The sequence below is a fragment of the Opisthocomus hoazin genome, chromosome 12 (assembly GCF_030867145.1).
Source record: "Opisthocomus hoazin isolate bOpiHoa1 chromosome 12, bOpiHoa1.hap1, whole genome shotgun sequence".
Lineage (NCBI taxonomy): Eukaryota > Metazoa > Chordata > Aves > Opisthocomiformes > Opisthocomidae > Opisthocomus > Opisthocomus hoazin.
Window position 1 is genome coordinate 6007425 of NC_134425.1, and position 22795 is coordinate 6030219.

General features: G+C 41.1%; 2 protein-coding genes across 7 annotated transcripts in view; one reads left to right on the forward strand and one right to left on the reverse strand.

The window, feature by feature from the left end:
* The window catches only part of GPATCH1 (G-patch domain containing 1), a 15265-nt gene extending 4685 nt beyond the window's left edge, over positions 1 to 10580 (reverse strand). For 4 of the 6 annotated variants that reach the window (XM_075433918.1, XM_075433916.1, XM_075433914.1 and 1 more), the window contains exons 1-15: positions 10493 to 10580; positions 9342 to 9476; positions 8976 to 9061; positions 8386 to 8546; positions 7948 to 8045; positions 7727 to 7785; positions 7160 to 7405; positions 6245 to 6392; positions 5402 to 5481; positions 4157 to 4361; positions 3243 to 3530; positions 1454 to 1635; positions 1047 to 1174; positions 638 to 771; positions 142 to 311 (exon numbers count right to left, since the gene is read on the reverse strand). In XM_075433918.1, the coding sequence (XP_075290033.1) occupies positions 142 to 311; positions 638 to 771; positions 1047 to 1174; positions 1454 to 1635; positions 3243 to 3530; positions 4157 to 4361; positions 5402 to 5481; positions 6245 to 6392; positions 7160 to 7405; positions 7727 to 7785; positions 7948 to 8045; positions 8386 to 8546; positions 8976 to 9061; positions 9342 to 9476; positions 10493 to 10571 (2199 nt within the window). In that variant the 5' untranslated portion in view covers positions 10572 to 10580. The remainder of the gene's footprint in view (positions 1 to 141; positions 312 to 637; positions 772 to 1046; positions 1175 to 1453; positions 1636 to 3242; positions 3531 to 4156; positions 4362 to 5401; positions 5482 to 6244; positions 6393 to 7159; positions 7406 to 7726; positions 7786 to 7947; positions 8046 to 8385; positions 8547 to 8975; positions 9062 to 9341; positions 9477 to 10492) is intronic. The other 2 variants (XM_075433917.1, XM_075433915.1) reach the window with 1 other exon arrangement.
* A 7302-nt stretch (positions 10581 to 17882) lies between these two features.
* Positions 17883 to 22795, forward strand: part of RHPN2 (rhophilin Rho GTPase binding protein 2) — a 29827-nt gene continuing 24914 nt past the window's right edge. The window contains exon 1 of the mRNA XM_075433363.1: positions 17883 to 18002. Coding sequence (XP_075289478.1) covers positions 17934 to 18002 — 69 coding nt within the window. The 5' untranslated portion in view covers positions 17883 to 17933. The remainder of the gene's footprint in view (positions 18003 to 22795) is intronic.

Here is a 22795-nt window from a genome sequence, read left to right on the forward strand (position 1 = left end):
CTTGAGTCTTTGCTTTTCCTGAGTTGGCTCTTTTGCAGACTAATCTGTATTAAACCAATTCATACATTACCCAATGTTATTTCAGGGTTGTGAAGGTTTACAGCTATTCTCCTTTAAGTTCAAACAACGTTGTAAACTTACCTCAGTGGTAAGAGTTTCACTTGGCACAGTTCCACATGCTTCTGTTGCTGGCACTGGTGGTTGCTGCTGAACATCAACTTTTGATCTAGCAAGACTAATGAATTCACTGATAGAATCTTTCTTCTCCTTCTTTTCATCTGACACATCCCATCTTGAAGGTTTCTTTGGTTCTAAAAAAGTCCCAAACATTCCAATCAGTTGCATGCCAAATTATCCTGCATTTCATGGCCTACTTACAAGTACTCTGCTTCATCAGTAAAGTTTGGCATTTTTTAAATCCTTCTAATGAATGTCTGACCTATAAAGGTCTTCCAGGTGGAAGAAATCAGCATAATAGCACTGACTTCAGTTTTTAAGTCACTGAATTTGTTTTCAATTTCTTTGGGTTTTTTTTAATTAAAAAAACCACCACGGGTAAGTACGTTCTCCAAGACAGATACACTTTTTCTACACTATTATCTCATTTATAGCTAAATGAATAAATTAATAAACTTACTGTTGAGACTGTTATTCTGTTGGATTTTTTCATTTGTTGCTTGAGTTCCAGATGTGGTGGGCTCAGGTAGAGTTAAGAAATTAAACACAGAATACTTGTCTCGTTTCACTTTCGGTAACCCAACAATGGAAGACCTAGAGGGCAATAAACGTGTTTGCTGATTATTGTTTTCAACACAGAAAAGGGCTCAAGTTATCTACAACAAGTCGAAATGCCTACAGTAGTCCTTAAAATGCATACTATTTTGTCAGAGGTCACCATGTTTAATGAGGCAAGTAAAAACACTAGGCAGTTCTATATTACATCTATTATGACACGGAAAGAAAATGTCAAGCCAGATTTTCCACAAGCATATGAAAAACTCGGAATTTTCAAAAAGTGTCAGAAATATCAGTATCAATCATCTTACTCAGGATACGGATCAGGAACATTAAATCTTTTACACAACAGCTTTTCAGGATGCCATTCAAACTTGTCTCTTGTGAGTTTGCCAAACATCTTCATCTTCACAGCACTTTCCTTATCATCAATATCATTCTGAAAAAGTCAAACATTTATAGCTGCTAAATAAGTAACAGCTTATTAAATTGACTATTATTGTTGTAAGACTAGGAACATGACAGAAACATAAATATTTAAGTGCAGTTTAACAAATCACTGCTTTATATGCAGTGAGTGTTTTCAAAAGTTTGCTAAACAGAAGGGCAACAAAACATTGACATCCATGAAAGAGTTTTAAAGAAAAAGAATTTTGAAAGTCAGGCTTAAGGCAGCAACTGCAGCTCCAATGCACTAAAAGCTGTAAACAGCATATACCTCTTGGTCCCGAGGCACTTCGACTTTGTCAACATCATCTTCATATTTGGCCCGGGTAAACCTGGATGACAGTGTTGAGTTTGAGGATCTGTAGAACATGGCTGCACGGAAGAACTCCTCTTGTTCTCTTCCTTGCTCCCATTCTGTCATATTCGGGTCTAAATAGTGCTCCAAAGCTTCTACTACAAGATAAGAGAGAAATGCGTAGCTGAAATTACATCTTATTTAGGTCTGACACTTTTCAAGCAAAAAATAAGATAATAAGCAATCATCCTTGCAAATATTTAATGAGTGTTTGATTTAAGGATAGTATTAAACTCAACTATGCTATTCCTTCGTAAGCAGAGGTAATTTTTCAAGATAGCAAGAATTATAGCATTTGCCAAATACAACACAGGTTGTATTACTGGTAATGCTGACTCCTTACTGATTGCCCGCTAAGGAATGTTCAAAAATGTCCTTAAGGTATTTAACAGGTGTTTAAAACAAATAGTATAATCCAAAGCTTTATCAAATAACAGATTTTTTTCTGTGTTTTAGTTATCCAGTGAGTAAGCCTGGCCAGTCTTTGGTAACTCTGGGGGGGTTTCTGGTACACAAAGTGCCCACTGATAAATACAGAATTTGGACACAGGTTTTTGTAAATAATAGAGACCCTGTGACCCAAGGTCACAGCACATTTGCTCCCAGAAGGAACAGGAAATAACACCAGCCAAGCAAAGACACTCTTACAAACAAAATCTTAATCATTCAAGGTATTGAAATATTTCTGCATTTTCATCATTATGGCTAAGGAGGCACTTCACAGTCATAAGAGGATGCTCAATTTTACACAGGGAAAACCCCAGTCCTGAGTAACTATGGGTTCAAAGCTCAAGTAGTCTGTCCTAATGCAGTAACCAGAAGAGGCTACTCACCAGAACATATTTTTTTCACATAGTGAAAAGTATTATTTAAAAAAATCCTAAAATAACAAAACCAGGTTTTCTACCTGACACAGCATGGAAAGAGCAGATGAAAGGGGTTGGGTTTCTTTGGTTTTGAGTAAGAGCTCCACAAGTATGCTATGATTTTACAGCCACAAATTTTTCTGTGAAGAATATAACTGACAGTGGCAGTTTGAAAATCCAAAGGACATGTAATATAAGCTTTGATAAGTGTGAACTACCTCATTCACTTTATGGTCCTTATCTCCTCTGCAAATGCAGGGTATGGGTTTTCTTTTGGTTCTTCCTGTCTTGTGTGAGAAAAGGCAAAAAACTGCTGTGACCCCATAATCTTTCTGCCTCTATCAGACCTGTCAGTTTTATTCCTCAAACAGAAAAAAACTAAATGAAAATGCTTGTTCCATGCACAGTTCATGGTATTGGCCAAAGCTTAAGCCTACTTTGCCAAATGAAAGACAGAAAACCCAGAAATACAGGCAATTAAGTAGAACATCCTGGAGAAGTTCACTTCTGCTACAGCAAAAAGGTATGAAATGTAATGCCTAAAATCACATCTTGCTGACACTTAAAATCACTGAGCAGTTTTCATGAAGTCAACACAATCAAATATAATTAAAAATTTCTCTGGATATTAGCCCTTAAAAGAAGTGGAGGAAGAAATGCTGTGGAATTCAGGAAGAGAACTCATAGGAACATGAAATGCAACAGGACGAAAAAGGGAGAAAAAAAGAAAAAAAACAAAACAAAACCCCCACCAAAAAATTAATATTAAAAAATTAATATTAAAAAGTAATATTTTTTCAGAGAAAAATTAAAATGTCATGATTAGTCTCTTCAGCTACCTTTTTCTCCTTGTTTAAGACTTTTCACAAAACTTTCATATCTTTTTTGTTTTTCTGGATTTCTTGCAAATGGTTTGAAGTCACTAGAACCAGCATCTGCTAACTGTCCCCCCAACAACATTTGCCATTTGTGAGAAGCATCATCTGGGGAGACTGGCTGGAATCTGCTCTTTCGTGACTGCTGAGGCAACATTTTTGCTTTCATTTGTTGTTCAGATGCTTGTTTCACTTCTTTGAGTCTTTCTCTATCTTTCTCAGACAGATATTCCAAAACAGAAGGAGCTGGACCTAAAACCAAAAAAAGCAGTAAGACATAAACAGAAATGAAAAATTACACAACTATTTCTTCCACTTTAGTGGAGGAAAAAAGCCTACCACTATGCATATACATTCAGAGAAAATGCTCTTAAGCATCAATAATGGCAGAGATGGCAGATAAAAAATTGGACACTATTGCATCTTTTATGTAATTTACCACATATATATTACTTTGTAAACTTTACTATTGTAGATACAAATGCGAATCACATTTACAAATTATCTTTTTAGTGAATTTGCATGTTTTTCAGTGAAACCTCATTTTCACAGGGAAAAAAAAGTCCTCACAGCCAACTATATTCCAAGTTCATAAGGCCACCAAAAAAAAAATTTAAAAAAAAACCCACAACAAAACACAATCCCACACAAACTTTTCTTCTTTAAAATAAATTAGCAAATGAAAATACAGGCAGATACGTCAACAATTCATCTGTTGAGATGAAACTGAACAATGACAAGATATTCTAGCTAATCCAACTAGATTTAATGTTTTTACATTAGAAAATAATGTTCAAGGCTAGGCCAAATTCTTACTGTTATATAAACAAACAGGGAACCTAAAACACAAGCAAAGGTGCAGTCACATATATCAATACCTTTTAGACTAGTCTCTCCTAGTCGTTCCCTCCTCTGAGACGCATCCAAAGCGTGCCTGCTTTGTCGTGTCATATCACTCTCAATTTTTCCAGTCGATTCCTCTAATGCCTTCCGTAAATGGCAGTTTTCATTCCCAGCTGCTATCACAGGTCGAAAGTAATGCACTGGTCTGTAATTTCGTGGCAGGTCAGGTGGTGGATAAATCTTGGTGAGGGGACAATAAAACCAATCCAATACAAGAAATACAACTTTGTATTTAACAATTATAGATATGTTTCAGAAAAAATCACCTCAACGTAAAAATTCCTCAGTTTACATCTTAGCAGTAGAAAAAGATATCACAAGCTACTGATTCTTTTAGACCCAGTCAGCAAGTAGCATTGTAATACAAACCTTTGGAACAAATTGTTGTATTGTTAACATGCAACAATTATCAAGAATAGGAAAACATGCACATCAAGCCACAGCATAATTAACAAGAGTCTTAATATGCATTGCTTTTATTTGAGAAAATGCTCTTGGTACTGCGCTTTGCTTAACAATTTTTTTAAAAAAAGAAGTCATATGGTTTAATCAATTAATTGGACTAATAAGTATGTCAGTGTTTACTGTATTTTAATGTCTTTCAAAGTCCTTTTCCCTCATGTTCTTCATTCAAGCTGTTACTTCAAAGGTTATCCCTGTGCCTCCTATACAATGTAATTTTATATACAATGAAATGTTCTTCCTTTTTTTTCATTAGAAAAAGGACCATGTCACACTATTCTGTTTGTCTTTCTAATTTATGGAAACATGTATGGCATAAATGACGCAAACCTGAGAATAGGGCTAACAAATTAACTTGTCACCAAAATAGTGAAGTGGACGAAACATGCGGCCTGATTTTTACACAAAACTGACGATTATGTCTGAAAGATCTAGAAGCAAAAGATGTACGGGGGTTTTTTTATTTCAGAGTTAAATCAAACCAGTGGTCCAACTTTCTGCCAAGTAACAGTGGACAGCGTGGAAGGCATTTGCTCAAAGCCAGTACATAGGCAAAGTTTAAATTCATCAGCAGTCTGACAACTTTTAGGTTTGTACTGAATAGCCTCCAACACTGCAATTTCGCTCATTCAGCAATCTTTACTTCTGACCAGAACTTTTCAGAACATAAAAACCATTGAGCAGCAGTAAAGTCCATACAGCTCACATGTCAATTTGCTGATGCCATTCTTAATACAAAAATATAAATATCTGCTTACCTTGCTTGGAGTTGATGATTTTGATGCCAAGGAAAAACCATCCAAAATTTTGCCTATATATTTAACTTCTCTTTCAGAGCCTACAAAATGACCACAGAGTTGGTCAATATTTAAAATACATGTATTTGGCAAAAAGCATTTTTTCTTAGTATTTTCAACTTCCCAATATATTTTATGGTGCGTAATTGTAGTTCTTTGTCTTCAATGCCTTTCATTTAAATTTATGGGTTCTGAATCTGGTTTAGTAATATACAGCTAAAAAACTACTACCAGAGAGATTGCTGTAAGATAAATGTGGCTAATGGTGAGCCAACAGTGCCACTACTGTGCATAGATAACATCATGAGTGCCATTAACTGTGTACAACTAACATCAACAGGTTCTCTAGAAATCACTACAGTATTTCACGCACTTAAAAGTTGCACTAAAAATAAAGTGGTATCAAGATAAAACTTACAAATGTTACTTGAAAATACAGAATTATATCTAAAAAAAAAAATGCTCTTTGCAAGTATCGGATCATATTTTGTAGCCATGATTCCCAATCATTTGCTTCCTTCACTGGAACTGAATGCTGTATCTCAAAGCAGCACATACTGTCCTTTTAAAAATATAATTTGGGGGTTTAATCTACATTGGGATTAGTAGAGGACTTTGGAAATTATTTCCAGATTTGGACACTTCAATATAGAAAGAAGACTAGATGAAGTTTCAGGTATTAGGGCCAGAAGATACCAGTCCATTGAAAATTAAAATATTTTGAAAACAGACACGACACTTATGTCATTTTTTTTCCCCACATACAAATTACACTAGGTCTTTAGGTAGAATTACAGTTCTTACTTTTTTTGGATTTATACTGCTTAGGCGCTGTCCAGCCATACAAGCCATCTCCAGGTTCCTCATCTTTTAGAACCGTGTCATATTTTGACAGTGTTTCAGTCGCATAAATATCATCATCTTCCTCCTCTAGAGCTCCTACACCAAAAGCCTAATACATATTTTAAATAAAAATAATGAGAATTCGAAAGTGTAAAAAGAATACTTTTAAGTCACATGTCAGAACACACCTACATATGTATCTATTAATCTATATTATATGATGTTCACAAAAAAAGTGCTATCAACTAATTAAAAAAAAAAAAACACCAAAAAAAACACTGAACACAAAAACAAACATATTCACAGAACAGTGAGTTTGGTCTGTACAGGCTGAGGACAGCAGCTAATTCCACGAGGTAGCATTTGCAGTCTGACTAAGAGCAGGTTAAGTTCTCATAAGGAAAAAATGTAAGTTGGCATGAAAATTAACAAGTATAACTCGCTGAATTTTAAATTGACAGTGCTTCTACATAAGAACTACAAATACCAAGGAGGGAAGCAAAACCTCTCTAGCTGACAGATTGCACATTACTGAAAGGATTCAGTAAAATTGACAAAAAAAGGTGAATTAAAACCATATTGAAATCAGCTTTCTCTAATCAAAGTCATACAAGAATTTTCTCTATCCAGCTATTCAGAGTGAGGTATTTTATAATTCTCTAACAATGTCAATAAGTGAAGGCATTTAAAAGTTCTAAGGATTTGCCCACATCTTCATATTAAGTAAAGAAAAAACAAAAAAATCCTCCTCTCAAATCACACTTGAGATTTCTTGCAATAAGCCTACAAAGACTAGGTGCCTTCCACAACAGAAAAATAAAAATTTATTCAGATTTTACTGCATTATTAATAAAATGCATTAAAAAATGTCCTTACCTGACCTGTAATACCTAGTTTTCTTCCTTTACTGTGTCTCAGATCACCAAGTAAATCACTTGTGTCTTCAGAACCACCTGTGAAAAGATTCAGGTGTTCTCTTCCAGATACACCAAACAAAGCTTGTGAAGGGTCCAAGCCCTTATAGCCAAGTCCATGAACATTCTCTTTTGGAGTCAAATCTACGGGCATTACATCTTTTGGCGCAAATGTCACATTCTCTGGCTGGTATTCATCCTCTTCATCCTTGTATAAAATAAAGGTATATAACAGCAAATATGACTAGAAGTGTACAACATCTAGTTAACATGAGACTGGGCAAGTTTGCATTTCCTAATTTACATATGAAAATGTGTATGAACTACACCTGCTTAGGTAGCAAAAGAATATATTTAGTTACATTAAAACCTTTCTTCATAAAAAGCATAATAAATATTATGAATATTTTTAACAAAACTTGGAATTGCATGTTAATACACTGTTCAAAGACATCAAATAAGTTTTTTCAGAAGCGTGCTAGCAGACATTCTTGCATAAGTCAACAAACAACTTTTGCCTGTTCAATACCTCAGAACCCTCAGACAGTCCAGGTGGTAAGGCACAACCATATACTTTCACTGCAGGGTCTGTAAGAGACATAACAGCATCATATTAAATTACAGTTCTTTATTAAATTTCTCTAAGATTAAAGAAACTGATCAAATAAAAAAGAGGGTTTTAAATGAACTTTCTAATCAGTCTATGAATGAACTTTCTATCAATGACTTCAGGAACTTCACTGAACTTACCAGGTTTCTGCCTGCGTGGCTTTCTTTTGACTCGTGGCCCAATTCCTTGTCCTTCTTTCCAGCCCATTTTTCGTAACAATTCAACCCCAACTGTTATTCTAAGAAGAAAACAGAAGGAAAAAAAAAATCAACTCAAACCACATTTTTAATATTTCTTAAGAATTAATATACTATTCAAAACTGTGTTTTTATATCCCATTTTAAAATCTGAATGTATTGACATTTGCATATACATTACATCCCAGTTTGTAAATGTTTACCTGGTACAAGTGTGCACATACGAAACAAAAATCCAGTGGAGGCCACTTTAGAAGTGTAACACTGCAGATCTTCCAGTCTCTTTCATGGATTACTGTGGTCAAACATTACTTTTCTAACCAATACAACATTTCTAAGCGAAAGGAATTGTTTGGTTAACATTTATTTAAGCTTACTTACTTTGATGGTCCAATTAAATCATCAAATGCGGTGGTTCCTGGAATGGCAGCAACTGCTCCTGCAATCTGTCTAGCTTTCTCTTTTATTCTGTCTTTAGCTTTGGACGCAAAATCATCAGTGGTTGTAATATCTTTTGGTGCTATCCCAAATTCACTAAGATCCTGGAAAACGTCGACAAAATGGAAAAAAATAGGTTAAAAAAATATGTTTCCCTCAAATGCTTGCTTACTGTAAAGGAAAGAAAACAGGATACAACCCTCAAATTGGCTAAACTTTTCAAGCCATTTACACAGTTGCTTTTTCAATAACTTGAATGTTCGTATTTTAAACAGCTTCAAAAGCATTTGTACTTTCTGATGGAGTGCAAGGGTTGAGTTGTGGGGTTTATTTTAATATTGACGTTACAGGAGCTTCCTAAGTGAATCTCTGAAACATCCCATAGGACCTAATAGTATAACACTGTATCCAGGAACTAATTTTAAAGTTTCTACCATTTTCGCTATTTAAGTTCTTTAGAAGATTTCACTTCCTGAAAAACCTGCTGTCATAGTAATTACTTCCAAAAGATTTGTATTCCTTTCTAAATTTACCTCTTCATCCATGAAGTCTTCTGGTCCAAGAACGGTTCTGTCTGCTCTCTTCTGCCGTGATGATACAAAAGCTGACGGAGTCCATCCTTTAAAGAGAGTATCTCAGTAAGACATTGTAAACTGCAACACATTATTTGAACACAATTCAAACATTTCAACCTTACACTTTAAAGACACATCAAGGGAACATCTACAAAACTGCAGTCCAAAAACTTAAGGGGAAATATCTTCAATACTTTTTCAACTATTTACAGTATAACAAATAGCAGAAAAAAAAAAAGGGTTTAATGACAGTTAATTTATTTTCACTAATATTAAATTACGTTAATCAAGTAATCCTTCCCAGAAGACACAAAAATATCTAACCTTCCTTTGTGCCAACAGTGTTGAAGTAACCAGCAGAGAAACCACCAGTAAACGCTCCATGGAAACGCTGATACCGTCCCTTTGCATCTTTAACAGTCTGTTCTTGAAGAGGAACTGGCTTTTTAATTCGTTCACCTACAATCCGATAAATCAGAAACTAAGTCACAACACTGCATAAAGAATGGACTCTCTCCCCTTTCTCCAGACGGCTTTTCCTCCTTGCAGTTAAGAAGTGGATCAGATAGTAGCCATCCTGAAATGGAAAGCATCAGCAATTTATGTTTATTCCCACCCTACTTTAAATATTCATACATACTGTTGATGTACACTACTAAAGTAAAAGCTTGAAGAGTTCAAACAGAAATCCTAAATTCTAACGAGTTCCGAGAACTTTTTTTTTTTCCTCTGAAAGGACATTTTTAGTTGTTAAGTACACAAGACCCAGGACAGGATTGCTTAAGTAACTGTCTTGAGAAATTACACCACATCAGGAGTGTCCAAAACAGAAAAAAAAACCCAAAACATAAAAGCTATAAACTTTGACATAAACATTTGCACCTTTTTAACAATATTTCTATGAAATAAGCAGCACAGACTCAGGAGCCACAGCTGTACAGAATTCCTCGGATGATGCTGAGTCTGTCCCACACAAGCACAGGACGCTCACATCAGTGTAACTGCATACACCTGCGCGGTTGTATTTGTACTCTGCTTTCTTCCGAAACTTGGGTACAGGACAGACAGACAGGCCCCCAGCCCCAAGCAGCACAGCGCCGGCACAAACCCGCCGTGCCCCAGGCCCACAGGCCGGGAAGCCGGTGCCGCGCTGCGGGGAGCTGCTCGCACTCCCGTCCCCGGGCTATTCCGCCCCGTCCCCCGGGCCCAGGGCCCGTGCCAGCACCCCTCTCGCAGGCCAGCACGGCTGCCAAAGCAGCCCCTACGCCCCTCGGCACCAGAGTCAGGCGGACGCAGGCCTGCGCTGGGCCCGCACCCCGCAGATTTCCCGAAGCGAAGGCCGTAAGCAAGCGGGCAGCAGCCCCGAGCGGGCCCTCCGGAGCACTCCGGCCCCAGCGCCTCACGCCGGGCTGCCTCCCGCCGCGACGCAGGAGCGCAGTACGCGGAGGGGCAGGCGCGCTCCCAGTGTGCCTTACCCTCCTGCAGGGGCTGCAACGCGCTGCCATAGCTCACCAAGTCCTCCTCCTCGCTGTCGCTGGGCTCCGCCGCCGCCATCTTGCCGCGACGGTGGCTCGCACGGGACACAACTGCGTCACGTGACGCCGTCGGAGCGGCGCCGCCGCACGGGGGCGGGCCCGGAGGAGAGGGGGCGCCGTCGGCGCGCGCCCCCTCAGCGGCTGTGGGCAGCGGGTCTGGGCGACCAGCGCTGCCTAGCGCGGGTCGGCCCGGCAGAAAGGGCCCCTCTCGGTCTCCGTCGCGGAGGCCGTGTCCTGCGGGGAGCTACGGTAAAGCGGGGCGGGCACGGCGGTGGCCCGGGCCTGCCCGGGGTCCCTCCAGCGCAGCCGGCGTCGGTGTAAGAGGCCGCAAAACCCGGCATTTTCAGTGGCTTGCGGCAGCCCTGTCGGCCCGGAGAGCTCTGTGAAGCGGTGCGGAAAATGCTGCCGCGTGCGGCTCCGAGTTAATGGTCTGAAGCGTTGTGTGATGTCTTTAAAAGTGAATAACGCTAGAAAATGTCAAGAACTTGAAAATAAACTGCCATTTGGTCAGCTACCTCGAAACATCGCATCAAGCCCACTCGCAAAACACCTTGGGACTAGGCTAGGAAAAGGACAGCAAAAGTTATGTGAAACAGGTTTTATCTGGTGTAAAGTGAACTCCACCCAGAATCAATATGACCAAGGGAGGTGTGGATTTAATTGAATCACAGTCTTTAGCAGATACATGGCAAAATTTGGTTAGCCAGGTTGTTTTAAAACAAAAATGTGCACAGCTATTAAAAAAGAATGTGCACAGGAATCAGTATGGAATTCTTTCAATTCAAACCTTTAGTAAAAGATCTTTATGCTTTTAGGTATCTGCATCTCTTTGGAGAGTCTTGTATCATGAGAGAAACTTCTACTGAATATATTTTATACAAAGACCACGTAAGAACCGGTATTTCCTGGTAAGACCCAAGGGTTTAAAACTGGCATTTTAATTTTGTGGTTTTCCACAGTGTTATCAATGAGAAACTCGTACGTTGATTTTGGTTAATTTGATTTCTCAGGCTTACATTTTACCTTAATATTCAGATTCACTACAAGCAGAATATATCATAAATTAGGAAAAAAAAAAAAAAGCCCGCCAGAAACCCAAACAAAACCCACTTCATTTTGTGCTGAAGATAGATTCTATCAATCCACAACTTTTGTGAGAAGTTTCCTGAAATCCTTGAAAATAAATCACAGCGCAGTCTTGAGAGATTCCTGCTCTTAACAGATAAGACTTCTGCAAGTTTAGTGGGGTATTATCTAATCCAGTATTTGTGTTTGTGTACACAGAACTGAAACTACCGGAGTTTCATGTGGTTTCAGGTTTCCATAGGAAATATTTACATGGTTCCATGCAAACAGAGAATACTCTGTTTAATTTAGGTCTCTAATTCACTTAAAAACAATAGAGTAGAAACCACAGACATTTATCTACATGCATTATCTTTTCTCATTGTCGCTAATTAGTAAGCAGTTAGCTAGAACATACAGTGGCAAAATGAGTTGTTAGCACAGTTGCTGCTTCACTTTGTTTAGGAAATAATTGTTCCCGAGTAGTCAATTCTATGTGACTTTGATTTAACACACAGGCTTAAATAAACCTATTTTGCACAACATTAACAGAAAATCTTGTGTGTGTCGTGTCTGCTATGTTCAAAGACTTGGAGTAGTCAAATGTTGATTTTTTTCCCCTTTAAGGCTTTTGTCAGATCAGAATTGCTTCCGCATTCTGGTGGTATTTCCTTCTCCATGGTAAACTCTATCTCCTGTTTACAATTGTTAAACCAGGTGACAATTGCTATTTGTAGCTGGTAAACGAGACAGTAATTCCAGTGTCTTTTGATAATTGTAACGAAACTAAAATATTAGTAGGTCTGGATAGTTTACGTTTAAATTTTTTACCGTCATTTGGCTGGTGAAAAAAGAAATTGAGGCTTTAGTTTTTCAATACATTTTCAACATCTGTTTTTGAATTAGTGCACCAAGAAGATCGACCATAAAAGCGTCTTCCTACATCTTTTGTTACATTCTTTAAAACAAGTTCCTCAGATAACTTCTTACAGATTAGTTTTAAGTTATATGAGTCACTGGAACTTCAGACTAAAAGCAGCATAATCAATATATTGAAATGATGCCGTGAAAAGCCGGAATTGAAGACTCAATAGTCGGCGGGCTATTAAGCAGGTATTCTTTATTATGGCACCGGGCACACGGGGGATCTCTCCTCCAAACGTGTGTGCCAAACACCCTGCCATTTCAGGTTAACTACAATCACAATACACATATTCATTCTATTTCCGAGAAATGCGTAGCGTATTCATGACTTTTCCAATAACTCATTAGCATATGTTAATGTCTTTCACGCATGTCTGTTAGCGTCCTCGGGTGGTCTTTGGGGGTCTCAAGATGAAGGCTTATACTCCTCATCACCCTGTCCTTCCAGGTTGTTTTGCTCTGGTCTCATTGCTCTCTCGGTGTCTCTCTGTCTCTGTAGCTTGGTGCTTCTGTCCTCCCAAGGCTGAGCTGCCTGGGGTAGAATTATTTAGGAGCCTCTCTATCTTAGAGCTTTCTTATCCCTCCCCAAAACAGCAAGTCAGGTTTGTCTATGTAGTGTTATTGAGGAGCCTCTTCATCTTAAAGCTTTCCCGTCTTCTCAAAACAGCAAGGATCTACTTTAGTTTAATTAGAATCACTCTAGTAAGTGGAAATTTTACATTTACAGGTATCAGAACAAGGAAGCAAAAATTTGATTCATTTACAGGAATGTTAAAAACATGTTAAAGAAAATGAAAACATAAGTACAGGAAGTATAAAAATACAATATTAAATACACTACCTTTTTATTTTTCAAAACACAGCAAGAGAAGACACACAGCTTGACATCCCCTCTGCCTTATCTTGCTTTCAATGGGTCTATTTCCCCAAATATTCTTCCTACCAACACGTGGCTACTGTATCAATTGAAGAAAAAGACATGAGAAGTACAGACTCTGAGGCATGGTTTTAGCTTCTACAAAGTGCTAATTTTCCTTTCTTTCTGAACAATGAACAAAAAAAAAAAGATAACAAATAATGTCTGTAAGTACACAGATTTGTATCTATGAATCTCAGGTAAAGGCAAAGTATCACTTGGGAAAAGTGGTGATGATTTTGTCCACATTTGGCCTTACATTCTTAATTACCACTGAAAGGGCAATGTCTCATTTCCAGTATGATCTCACAGTAGAACAGGCAAAGCATATTAGCTCCTCAATAGTAAATGGCTTTTCTTTTTCACCGAGCTGCAATTAACACCCGCCCCACATTGTTAACTTCAAGAAGCAGCAGTGAAATACTGCACCTATGGCAAATCATATCATGGCCATCTAAATCCCTTGTACTGAGTCTGTGTACCATTTTTATACCATTTTGATAACACTCAGTAAATTTAATGGTAAGGAAGCCTTCTGGTCACTTTTCAATTCATCTATCATAAAATGCAGAACTTCTTGTTTTATGAGAACACCTTCCCATTCTTTACTTACAAATGTTTCTAACTTGAAAATCTGCTACATCTTGTAACAGTCTAAAAGCAGATTCACGTCACTACTGCTGCTGTTGTGCCTTTGTTGTCCGAAAAAGACAGGTTTGTCGCCCAGGGTGCAATGGGTCAATGATCACACACTCAGGAGAGACGTTGCTTTCCTTTATTTCAGGGCTGTGCAAGCCTGGGTGCTCAGTGGTTTCCCACAAATCAAGCGCACTCGCTTATGATCACACTGCATATTTAGACAGTTAAAAATGTCAGTTCTCCCTATTAGCTATGCCCTCCTAACTATTATAGGTTAGTTATCATCTTGCTTCAGTTTAAAGATACAGTACCTCTAAAATTCACTGGGAATGCTCAGTGGGTAAGGGCCTCTGCTTGGGCTGGGGTCTCCCACTCGGGGGGTGTGATTTTTAGTATTACAATGAGGGTAGTTCAACTAAGGATTCATGGATTCTAAGTTCTATCAGGTTTGCAACATAAAACATCCTGATTACTGTCCTTCTCAAGGTTCAGTTGCTCCAGGATGTTGTGGGTTAAAAAACACTAAGTGTTTGCTCTTCTGATAAGAGATGATTAAGTGTCCTCTACTTGTCAGCTTAAAACCATACATACAAAACATACTAAAACCATCTTGACCTAATTAGCTAAGTTTCAGAGTTAGTCTTCAACACCTCCATGCCCTGTTTTTGCCATTCTCAATCTCTTTTTTTTCCCCAAATACGTATCTGGAATGAGCTGAGAGTGGTGGAGGGGGAAACTATGAGACCTTTTCCTCCCTCCTCATCTAAAACTTCCCTACACTAGCCAGACATTTGCTCATTAAGAACTGCAATCTTTAGAAATGAAGGATGATACTAACTCACTGCGGTTGAATTCGTCATCCATAAAGCTGTCAGGGTTACTAACAACATCTTTTTGTCTTTCCTCTCAGAACATAATTTTGATATTCAAAGCCACCAACAATAGGAGAAGAAATATGTAACTATGTGTCAGGTTCAGAATTCGAGAGTCTACCTTGAGAAACAGCAGGAGTTGATGCATACTTCTCCCTCCATACAGTATCATTCTACACCTGTTACCATCCCCTAGCTGCAAGGTCTGTAAAATTACAAAAAATAAAATTTCTCTTTCCAGAGAGCAGCACCTGTCTGTGCTAAATCAAATCAGATTCTTATCTTCAGTATGTAACAGTGCATCAACACACTTCCCAACAGGAAATTACTTTCCCAAACTGCGACCATTTCCTAGTGCCCAAAGAGAAGACTAAAGGTGGAATTTCATAAACTCACATATTTTTTCAAGATGAAGGAGGGGAAGAGGATGGGATTGACAGAGCAAGTGGCGGGATACAAACATAATAGAAATATGGCACTTAATGTGTAAGTGTACATATGTATCACGTGCTATCGTGTGTTTGTGGTAAGGCTACCCAAATTCTGGTCCCTGTTACCTTTACTACTGTGGGACAAAATCTGGGACAACTCAAGCTCTGCCATTCTGTGCCTGTGTTCAGCACTCAGGTCATTGTTCGAATCACCTGGCTGGTTTATCTCTGAAGATGCACAAAGCCAGACAGCACCGGTTCTGTAAAACCAAAGAGAGAGATTTGATGCAGAGATAAGATTCATTGCTCCAATGTCGATGCAGAGATAAGATTGATGCAGGGATAAGATTCATTGCTCCATTGTCGATGCAATAGGCACAACATACCAGTCCTCTTTGGATGCAAATTCTTCAGCACTTGATGCTTTCTCAAGAGATAGTGCCATCTCCAGTGCACTGTATCACTGAATTTACTCTCTTCTAATATTAACAATAAATATCAACCAAACATCTGCGTGTATGTGCCCCTTTTTCTGAGTGCATGTGTTCCAGATTCCTAGCCTGTTGTTAGTTAATCTTTACAATGCAGCAAGCCAAACCTTCTGATTAATATAGTTGTGAGAAACTGAAGAAGTCTATGATACGAACCCGCCTCTATGTAGGAATTCTAATAGCAGCCAGAAAGCGACTGGAGATGTTTAACCAACGGGTGAGAAGAGCAGGGACATGTTTTTTTGATGGTAAATCAGGTTTTGGAATGTTCTAAGCTGCAATTTACATTCCAGGGTGAGGGAGCACTCCTACCCGGTCATTGCGCAGCCCAGCCCTAGCGACTGAGACCGTGCAATCAATGCGTGCCGTTTGCAAAAAAGCATGCACACCGCACGCAGACAAAACTGACAGTGACTTCCTTCAGAAACACGGTGTCAGGCCTGATGCAGCCGTGACAAAGTACCCTTTACCGAAGCAAGGGGAAGGCACAGACCAACCGGGCAGCTGTGAGAGCGTTGGGCGATGTAACCGGGACACTGAAGACGGGGAGGAAACCTGTGAGAGCTATCTTGGACTCTCCTGAATTTGCTGTAGAAACCTGCTCTGTGTAGCACTGCTGACTTTGTTTTATTCAGAAGGCTTTGTTTTATTCAAAAAATGCACCAGAAACAAAGAAAGGCTGCGTTTTGACACCAAGATATGTTAGAAGTTATGTTTGGTATTGCACTGTGCAGAAACTGCTGCAAATTTGTGTTTTACACACAACCAGGACAATAGGCACTGGTCGTTCTGTCAACTGTCTGCCCCCTTGGCCTGGCTACAAGCTCTCAGGGCTTTATCTGGACCCCTCCTTGCAGCCTTTCCATCAGATCAGTTTTCAGTAAATCCCATGAACGCAGTGCAAGCTCCCCGGATGGTCACATTAATACTGTTTTAATTGCCAGATTGTATCAGCATGGCCCACGCTAGCAAATTACTCTCACTTATATTAAGTTAAACTAATTTATATGTATCGCACTGGAGTTTTACACTGATCTTACAAGATACAAATTTTAAAATCCTTTTTAATTTGGCAGGTAAGGACATTTCCTAACAGCGTAAAAAATAATCTAAAACATTTCTTACACCCTCTAAAAAGAAATTGGAGCAAATTAAACAACATTCCCACTTTTACCTATTACTTTTTGACATTCATCCAGTATCTTTAGAATTATAGAAAAAAAAAGAAAAGGTACTTGGGTGAGAATGATCAAAATCAGAAAGAGTAAAATTCATCTGACTTCAAGAGAGACAGCAGCAGATCTTTGGATCCCAATTTCTGCGTTGCTGACTCTAGTCTTCTGCCTTCAAACCAGGCAGCAGGCACGGAGTTTAACTGGACTGCTCTGCCTAACTCTCTGGAGAGACCGGAGTTTTCAAAGAAAGTTCAGTTAAGGGTGTAATTCCATAGATTTTTTTTTTTTCCTTTGATAAAGAAACGTTGTCTCTGCAGATTTTTTCCTGACATAGCTACACCACGCTTCTAAGAAAGATGAAAAAAGAGAAAAGGTGTGTGGGGGAAGCCAAGTTCGGTAATACCGATTGTGGTATTTTTTTGTATTGCATCTTTAAACGCCAAGCACCCACCTAACTTTGCAGGTTAGGCCCGGCTCGCAGTAAGAACCGATGCCGGCCGCTCCCTTCCACGAGCACCCCGTAACGACGCCTCCGAAGCCCGGCGCCTTCACCGCAGGCTCTCGCAGCGCGGGGGTTCACCCGCAGCCGCTCCCCGGAGCCGGGACCGGCCCTGCCCTCACCGGGGCCCCGCGGTCCGGGCCAGAGCCAGGGCCAGGGCCGGACCCCTCCGGCCCCCCGGGGGCTCCCCCAGACCGGGGAGGGGCGAGCGGAGCCGGGGCCGGGCCGGCGGAGGGGCAGCGCGGCGGGGCGGGGCGGGGCGGGGCGGGGCAGCTCCTCCCGCCACGGGCGGGGGCGGGGCCGGGCGGCGCCGTGGGGCAGCGCCGGCGCTTCCCGCAGGGCCGCGGAGGGACGGCTGCCGGCGCGGAGATGACGGACGCGCTGTCGCCCCGCGGCTGCCGGGCGGCGGAGCCGGCGGAGGACGGCTACTTTCGGAAGGTGGGGGGCGCGGCGGCCGGCCCGGGGGGGGCTGCGTGCCCGGGGCGCGTCGGGTCTGGCGGTGCCCGCTCCGCCGCTCGCGGGCCGCTCTCCGCCGGCGGGACGTCGTCAGCTCCGTCCCTCGGCAGCCCGCGGCGGCGGGCAGGGGGCGAGACGGGGCGCGTCCGGCGGGGCAGTGCCCGGGGCCCGGCTCCGGGGGCGTCACGCTGCTCTGGGCTGGCGGCGGGCAGGCGGGCGCTCCGCGGGGTCCCGGCGGCCGCAGCCGCACCGACTCTCCGCCATCCCCGGGCCGGGCTTCGCCCTGCGAGCCGGGAGCCCCCGCGCCCCTCGGGAGGGGCGAAGCTCCACGGCAGCCTTCCTTTTAACGAACACCTGCCCCGGTTGCTTCCCAGACCGAGCGGGCGGCTGACGGCACAGCCCGCACCCGCGTTCCCCCCGCGGTTCGGCCGTGGACTGCGGCCCGGGGGCTGCTCCGAGCTCCGCGGCGGGGACGGGCGGGAGGTGCTGTTTCCGGGGAGCTCTGGTCCAGTCTCCCCTCGCTGTTGTGAAGTTCTCCGCGCCTGCAGCTTTGGTTGATGGGCTTCAGGCAGGGGTGTAGGGACACGGCGGTTTCGGTGTAGGTTCTGGAGCCTAGACCATATATTGTTTATTCTGTGGAGGAATGGTTTTTTGCCCCCAGTATTTACCAAATTCACAAGCCTCCAGGAGCTTAAGCAACAGCGTTGCCCTTTAGCGGAGGAGCTGTTTGTAGCTGAGAAGAGCGAAGTTTTACCTGTGCCAGCCATACTGCAGGGAATCAGTACTGCCGCAGAAATAAATAGACAGACGGAAACAAAACTCTTACCGAGTCTTGTCTGGTTTCTTCATTTGACTAATCCTACTGTAATATTTGGTGAGTAATCGCTGCTTTCTTAGTAGTCCGTAGCAGGAAATCATGAAGTGTGGCAAAGTTATAATTGGAGTTCTCGCAGCTATGTTTTCTATAGTGCTTGTAGCTTGTAAGCTGCCTTGAGGCATATTAGTAAAAAAGTTGACTTCTCATGAACTTGTCAAGGTCGTAAAGTTAGAGAAATTAACTCTTCCATGTACTTGTTTTTACTGATATGGGACTAACTGAAGTTCAATAGCTGAGTTGTGCTTCATAAGAGGAGTGTATCTACTGCCCTCAGACGTGTTAAAGGACTGAGTTTATTTTCAATGAAGTTGTTGTATGTCAGCGTTAAGTTCAGTGAAACAGCATTAGATCAAACCCCACATCTTGGAAAGTTTTATGAAAAGTTTATGAGAAGTTTCTTCTCATATATGAGAATACTGCCAGATCATTTTATACCTCATCACGAGCATCTTTCCCATATATTAATTACTTATGTCTTAAAGCAGTAGAAAATGGATATGAATCTGATATTAAATAAATCCGGGTGAGCCAGTATTGCAGTAGAACATTCTTCCCTCTGTTCACTTGGATCTTTGAAAAGTTCATCCAGCTCATAAGTGTCTCTAATAAGGTTCTAAACTTCAGATCAGGCTAGATGCTTAAAGCCTTCTGTCCCTAGAAGTTAGATGTAAGCAGGAAACCAGTTTTCCTTGTTACACATTAGTTGAATGGTCTCAAAGATCAGAGCTTTCATTCCAACTCAGTAGTTCGAGGAGGAGGAGGGAGGAGGAAAAAAACCTAATAGAAACCAACCCAAAAATCCCACTCCTGGAATCTTGAACAGATGCAAGCTGCGAACCCAAGGACGTACCTTGGACATACTATCTTTAGGCCTTACATGTTCATCTGAAGGTATGCTAGGTGATTTCATGTAACTGAAACAAACTAGTGATTGAGCTGTTCATGTGTGTCCCTCAGTCTTCCCCATCCCTGCAGAGTCCCTTTGTATCGCTTTCCCCTCCCTTTTTAAATCACACTGCTCTTTGTTTTCTTGAAAGGATTTGAAGGTTGGTTTTCCAGTTTGTTGGTGCAGAATCACACCAGTTTCCAAGGCTCCTCCTTGTGGTTTTAAATAAAAAGATATTTACTTAATTGACCTTTTTAATCTATAAGCTGTGGAGCAAGGTAAAAACCCTTGGTATCAGTCCTGCTCACAAAAGGGCTTCCAAGCACTGTTTACACAATGAGGTTGTCTTCCATACTTTGCAAGAATATCGTGCAGAATGAAATTTTAAAATTGAGAAAAATTGAGCGGTTCATACAATATCCATTTGTTTCAGACTCCTGATACTTTCTTTTGATAAGGGGATACTGTGGGAAGTATGCTCAAAGTTTGTACAGTGCCCTTTTGTGTATTATGCTTTTTGAAGTTCTCAATACAGCATACCAGAAAACAACCCTCAGTATCCCCAAGATACAGTATGTAAAACAACTTACTTAATTCTTGATTAATACTTCTTTTTTCCTGTTGGGAGGAGGCCCTGTAAAACTATGACTGGCTCTATGTAAAGGGCCATGACCAGCAATGGGGAAACAGATACACAATCCTGTTTCCTGCTTTGACTTCTTTTGCCATGCTAGAAAGTGAGGCTTGCTGTGACACTGCCAGGTGAGTCTGAGACACGATGGGTGGCAGCTGCTGCGGACCACTTGCACTGTTCCTCAGACTCCCTCTCTCCATTCCCTTCTAGCAAGGTCAGAGCTGCTCTGTAGGGACCTTTTCCTCTCTCCCTCACCTCATCTCTGTCTGTTATCTCCTTTTTCCCCATGGCAAAGGCCTGTCATTTATATAGGGAAAATTAAATTTTCCTTAAACATGTAAGATGTTTTTTTAAATACCTAGTTTGAAGGACATTACGTGTGCAGCCACACAGGGTATATGCAACTCTGTCAATGTTGCTCCTATTCCCTTCCCCTTATCTCACTTCCAAAAGAACCCTTTTTAACTGTCTGATGAGCTGCAGCTGAACTTGTGAGAAGGATTTTAGTTTTAAAACAAACAACAACAACAAAAAATCCTTGCTGGTGTCCTGAAGAGGTTATGGCGAAGTGGAAGGAGCATTTTACTTTCCATCAAAAGGAGATGGAGCTTCTGTCTAGAACTTTTTACTTTCTGGGAAGATAAAACAACAAGAAACAGGTTGTGCTACTGTTTAGTGTATCTCAACCATTACATGTGGATAGCTTAGTTTAGTGCATGCCAGGATACGTTGTCAAGGCAAACTGTACCTGTACTCCTGGGTGGTGGGAGTGCTCTTGGACTGTCAGCCTCGTCACTGACCTCCTCTGTGCAGAGTTCTACATTCTTTCACTGTTACTGGCAGCAACCTCTGGATCAACCATGCGTATACTGCGTGTCCGTCCAAATTCTGCCCCTGGTCTTTCTTCCCTATGAGAGAGTCTGTGGTCAACAGAAAATCATGACAAAACTAATGATAAGAGCAAAGAACAATTTGTTTTAAAAGTACAGCAGGGCATTTAGGCAGGAAGAATTTTTCAACAGACCAGTAGTAATTAAAGTAGGTCTGTCCTTGTGTGCCACTTTGCTTATGCGAGATGCTTCTCCCGCCTCTGGGGGAGTTATTATTTAAGCCTGCTATGGCTCTGTGGATTGTTTGGCCTTTCAGACCTCTTCCTGTTTTTTTTGAATTCTTGTGGGAGAAACAATTATCTTTTTCAAGCTGTTCTCTCTCTTTTTTTTTTATTTTATTTTTTTCATTACAGCACACCACCCCGCTTAACCAGTAAGTTTTCACAAAGTAAATATCCCCAAAACATGTCAATATACAGAACTCAGGATATTTATAAAGTAGCACTCATCCAGTCACAGGATCTAGTGCTTGTGTGGTGATCTATTACTAAGGCTGTGCCTGCCCTGGTTGTCAGTTGTTTTTGTTGTGTTGTTTTTTTTTTGTTTTTTTTTTGGGGGGGGGGGGACCAGAGCCAGGAAGAGATACCTTGCAAGTTCTTTCTACTATGTCTTTCCCGTATTTTTTTACTGCTTTGTAACACCTTACACAGACTGTAACTTTTCAAATTCCCTAATCAGTCAGGAAGTTGCAATAAATGGCGAGAAAAAGCCGTAGTTCATTTTCCATGGTTACCTCTTTCTGTAGCAGTCCAAGTATCTGCTGGTACAGCACGAAGCATCCCGTCTCCAATTTGGTTGTTTTGGATAGCAATCCGATGTGCTACAGAGGCAGAGCAGCAGGACTGCTAGCTTAACAAATCTTTAGACTCTTCTGAGTTTAATGAAGATGCTTATTTTCTTTCCCTTTCTTAAAGCTGTGTTTCCATTGGTGAGGCTAGATATAGACTGAGCTGATGATTCAGAAAGAAAGACAGCATCTATTAGTCCTCCCTGTCAGTGGAAACGGCTAAAACCAGAAAACAAGCAGTTCCATAAATGAAGCACCAGTCTGAAAATGATGATAGGTGTGGTAGCCAGCTTGTGAATCAGCACTTCCCTAATTAATTCTCTCTCTCTCTCTCTTTCCCCTCCTTAGCTTTTGGGTTTTCTTCTGCAGAGATTCCCCCCCAGCTGTGGTTAATGTATTGGTTTACCAACCTGCTACACCTGTGCTTCCATGGGGTTTCACTCATGTGGTTCTTTCTAGTTAGTAGCCAGGCAACCAGCAACATTAGCATTGACACAGGGGTATTTATTTGCCTGTTTGTTCTCTTTGCACTTGTCTAGTGGGACAGAAACACTGCTGCCATGATTCATACCCCCCATCATGCCATATCCACTCATTACATAAAAATTCATAAAACCTGAAACTGAGAGTCGGCCTTCATGTGAAACTAAGAATCATCTGAAACTTCGTTAGTCAAGAGATTTCCATTTTGCTTGGTGAGC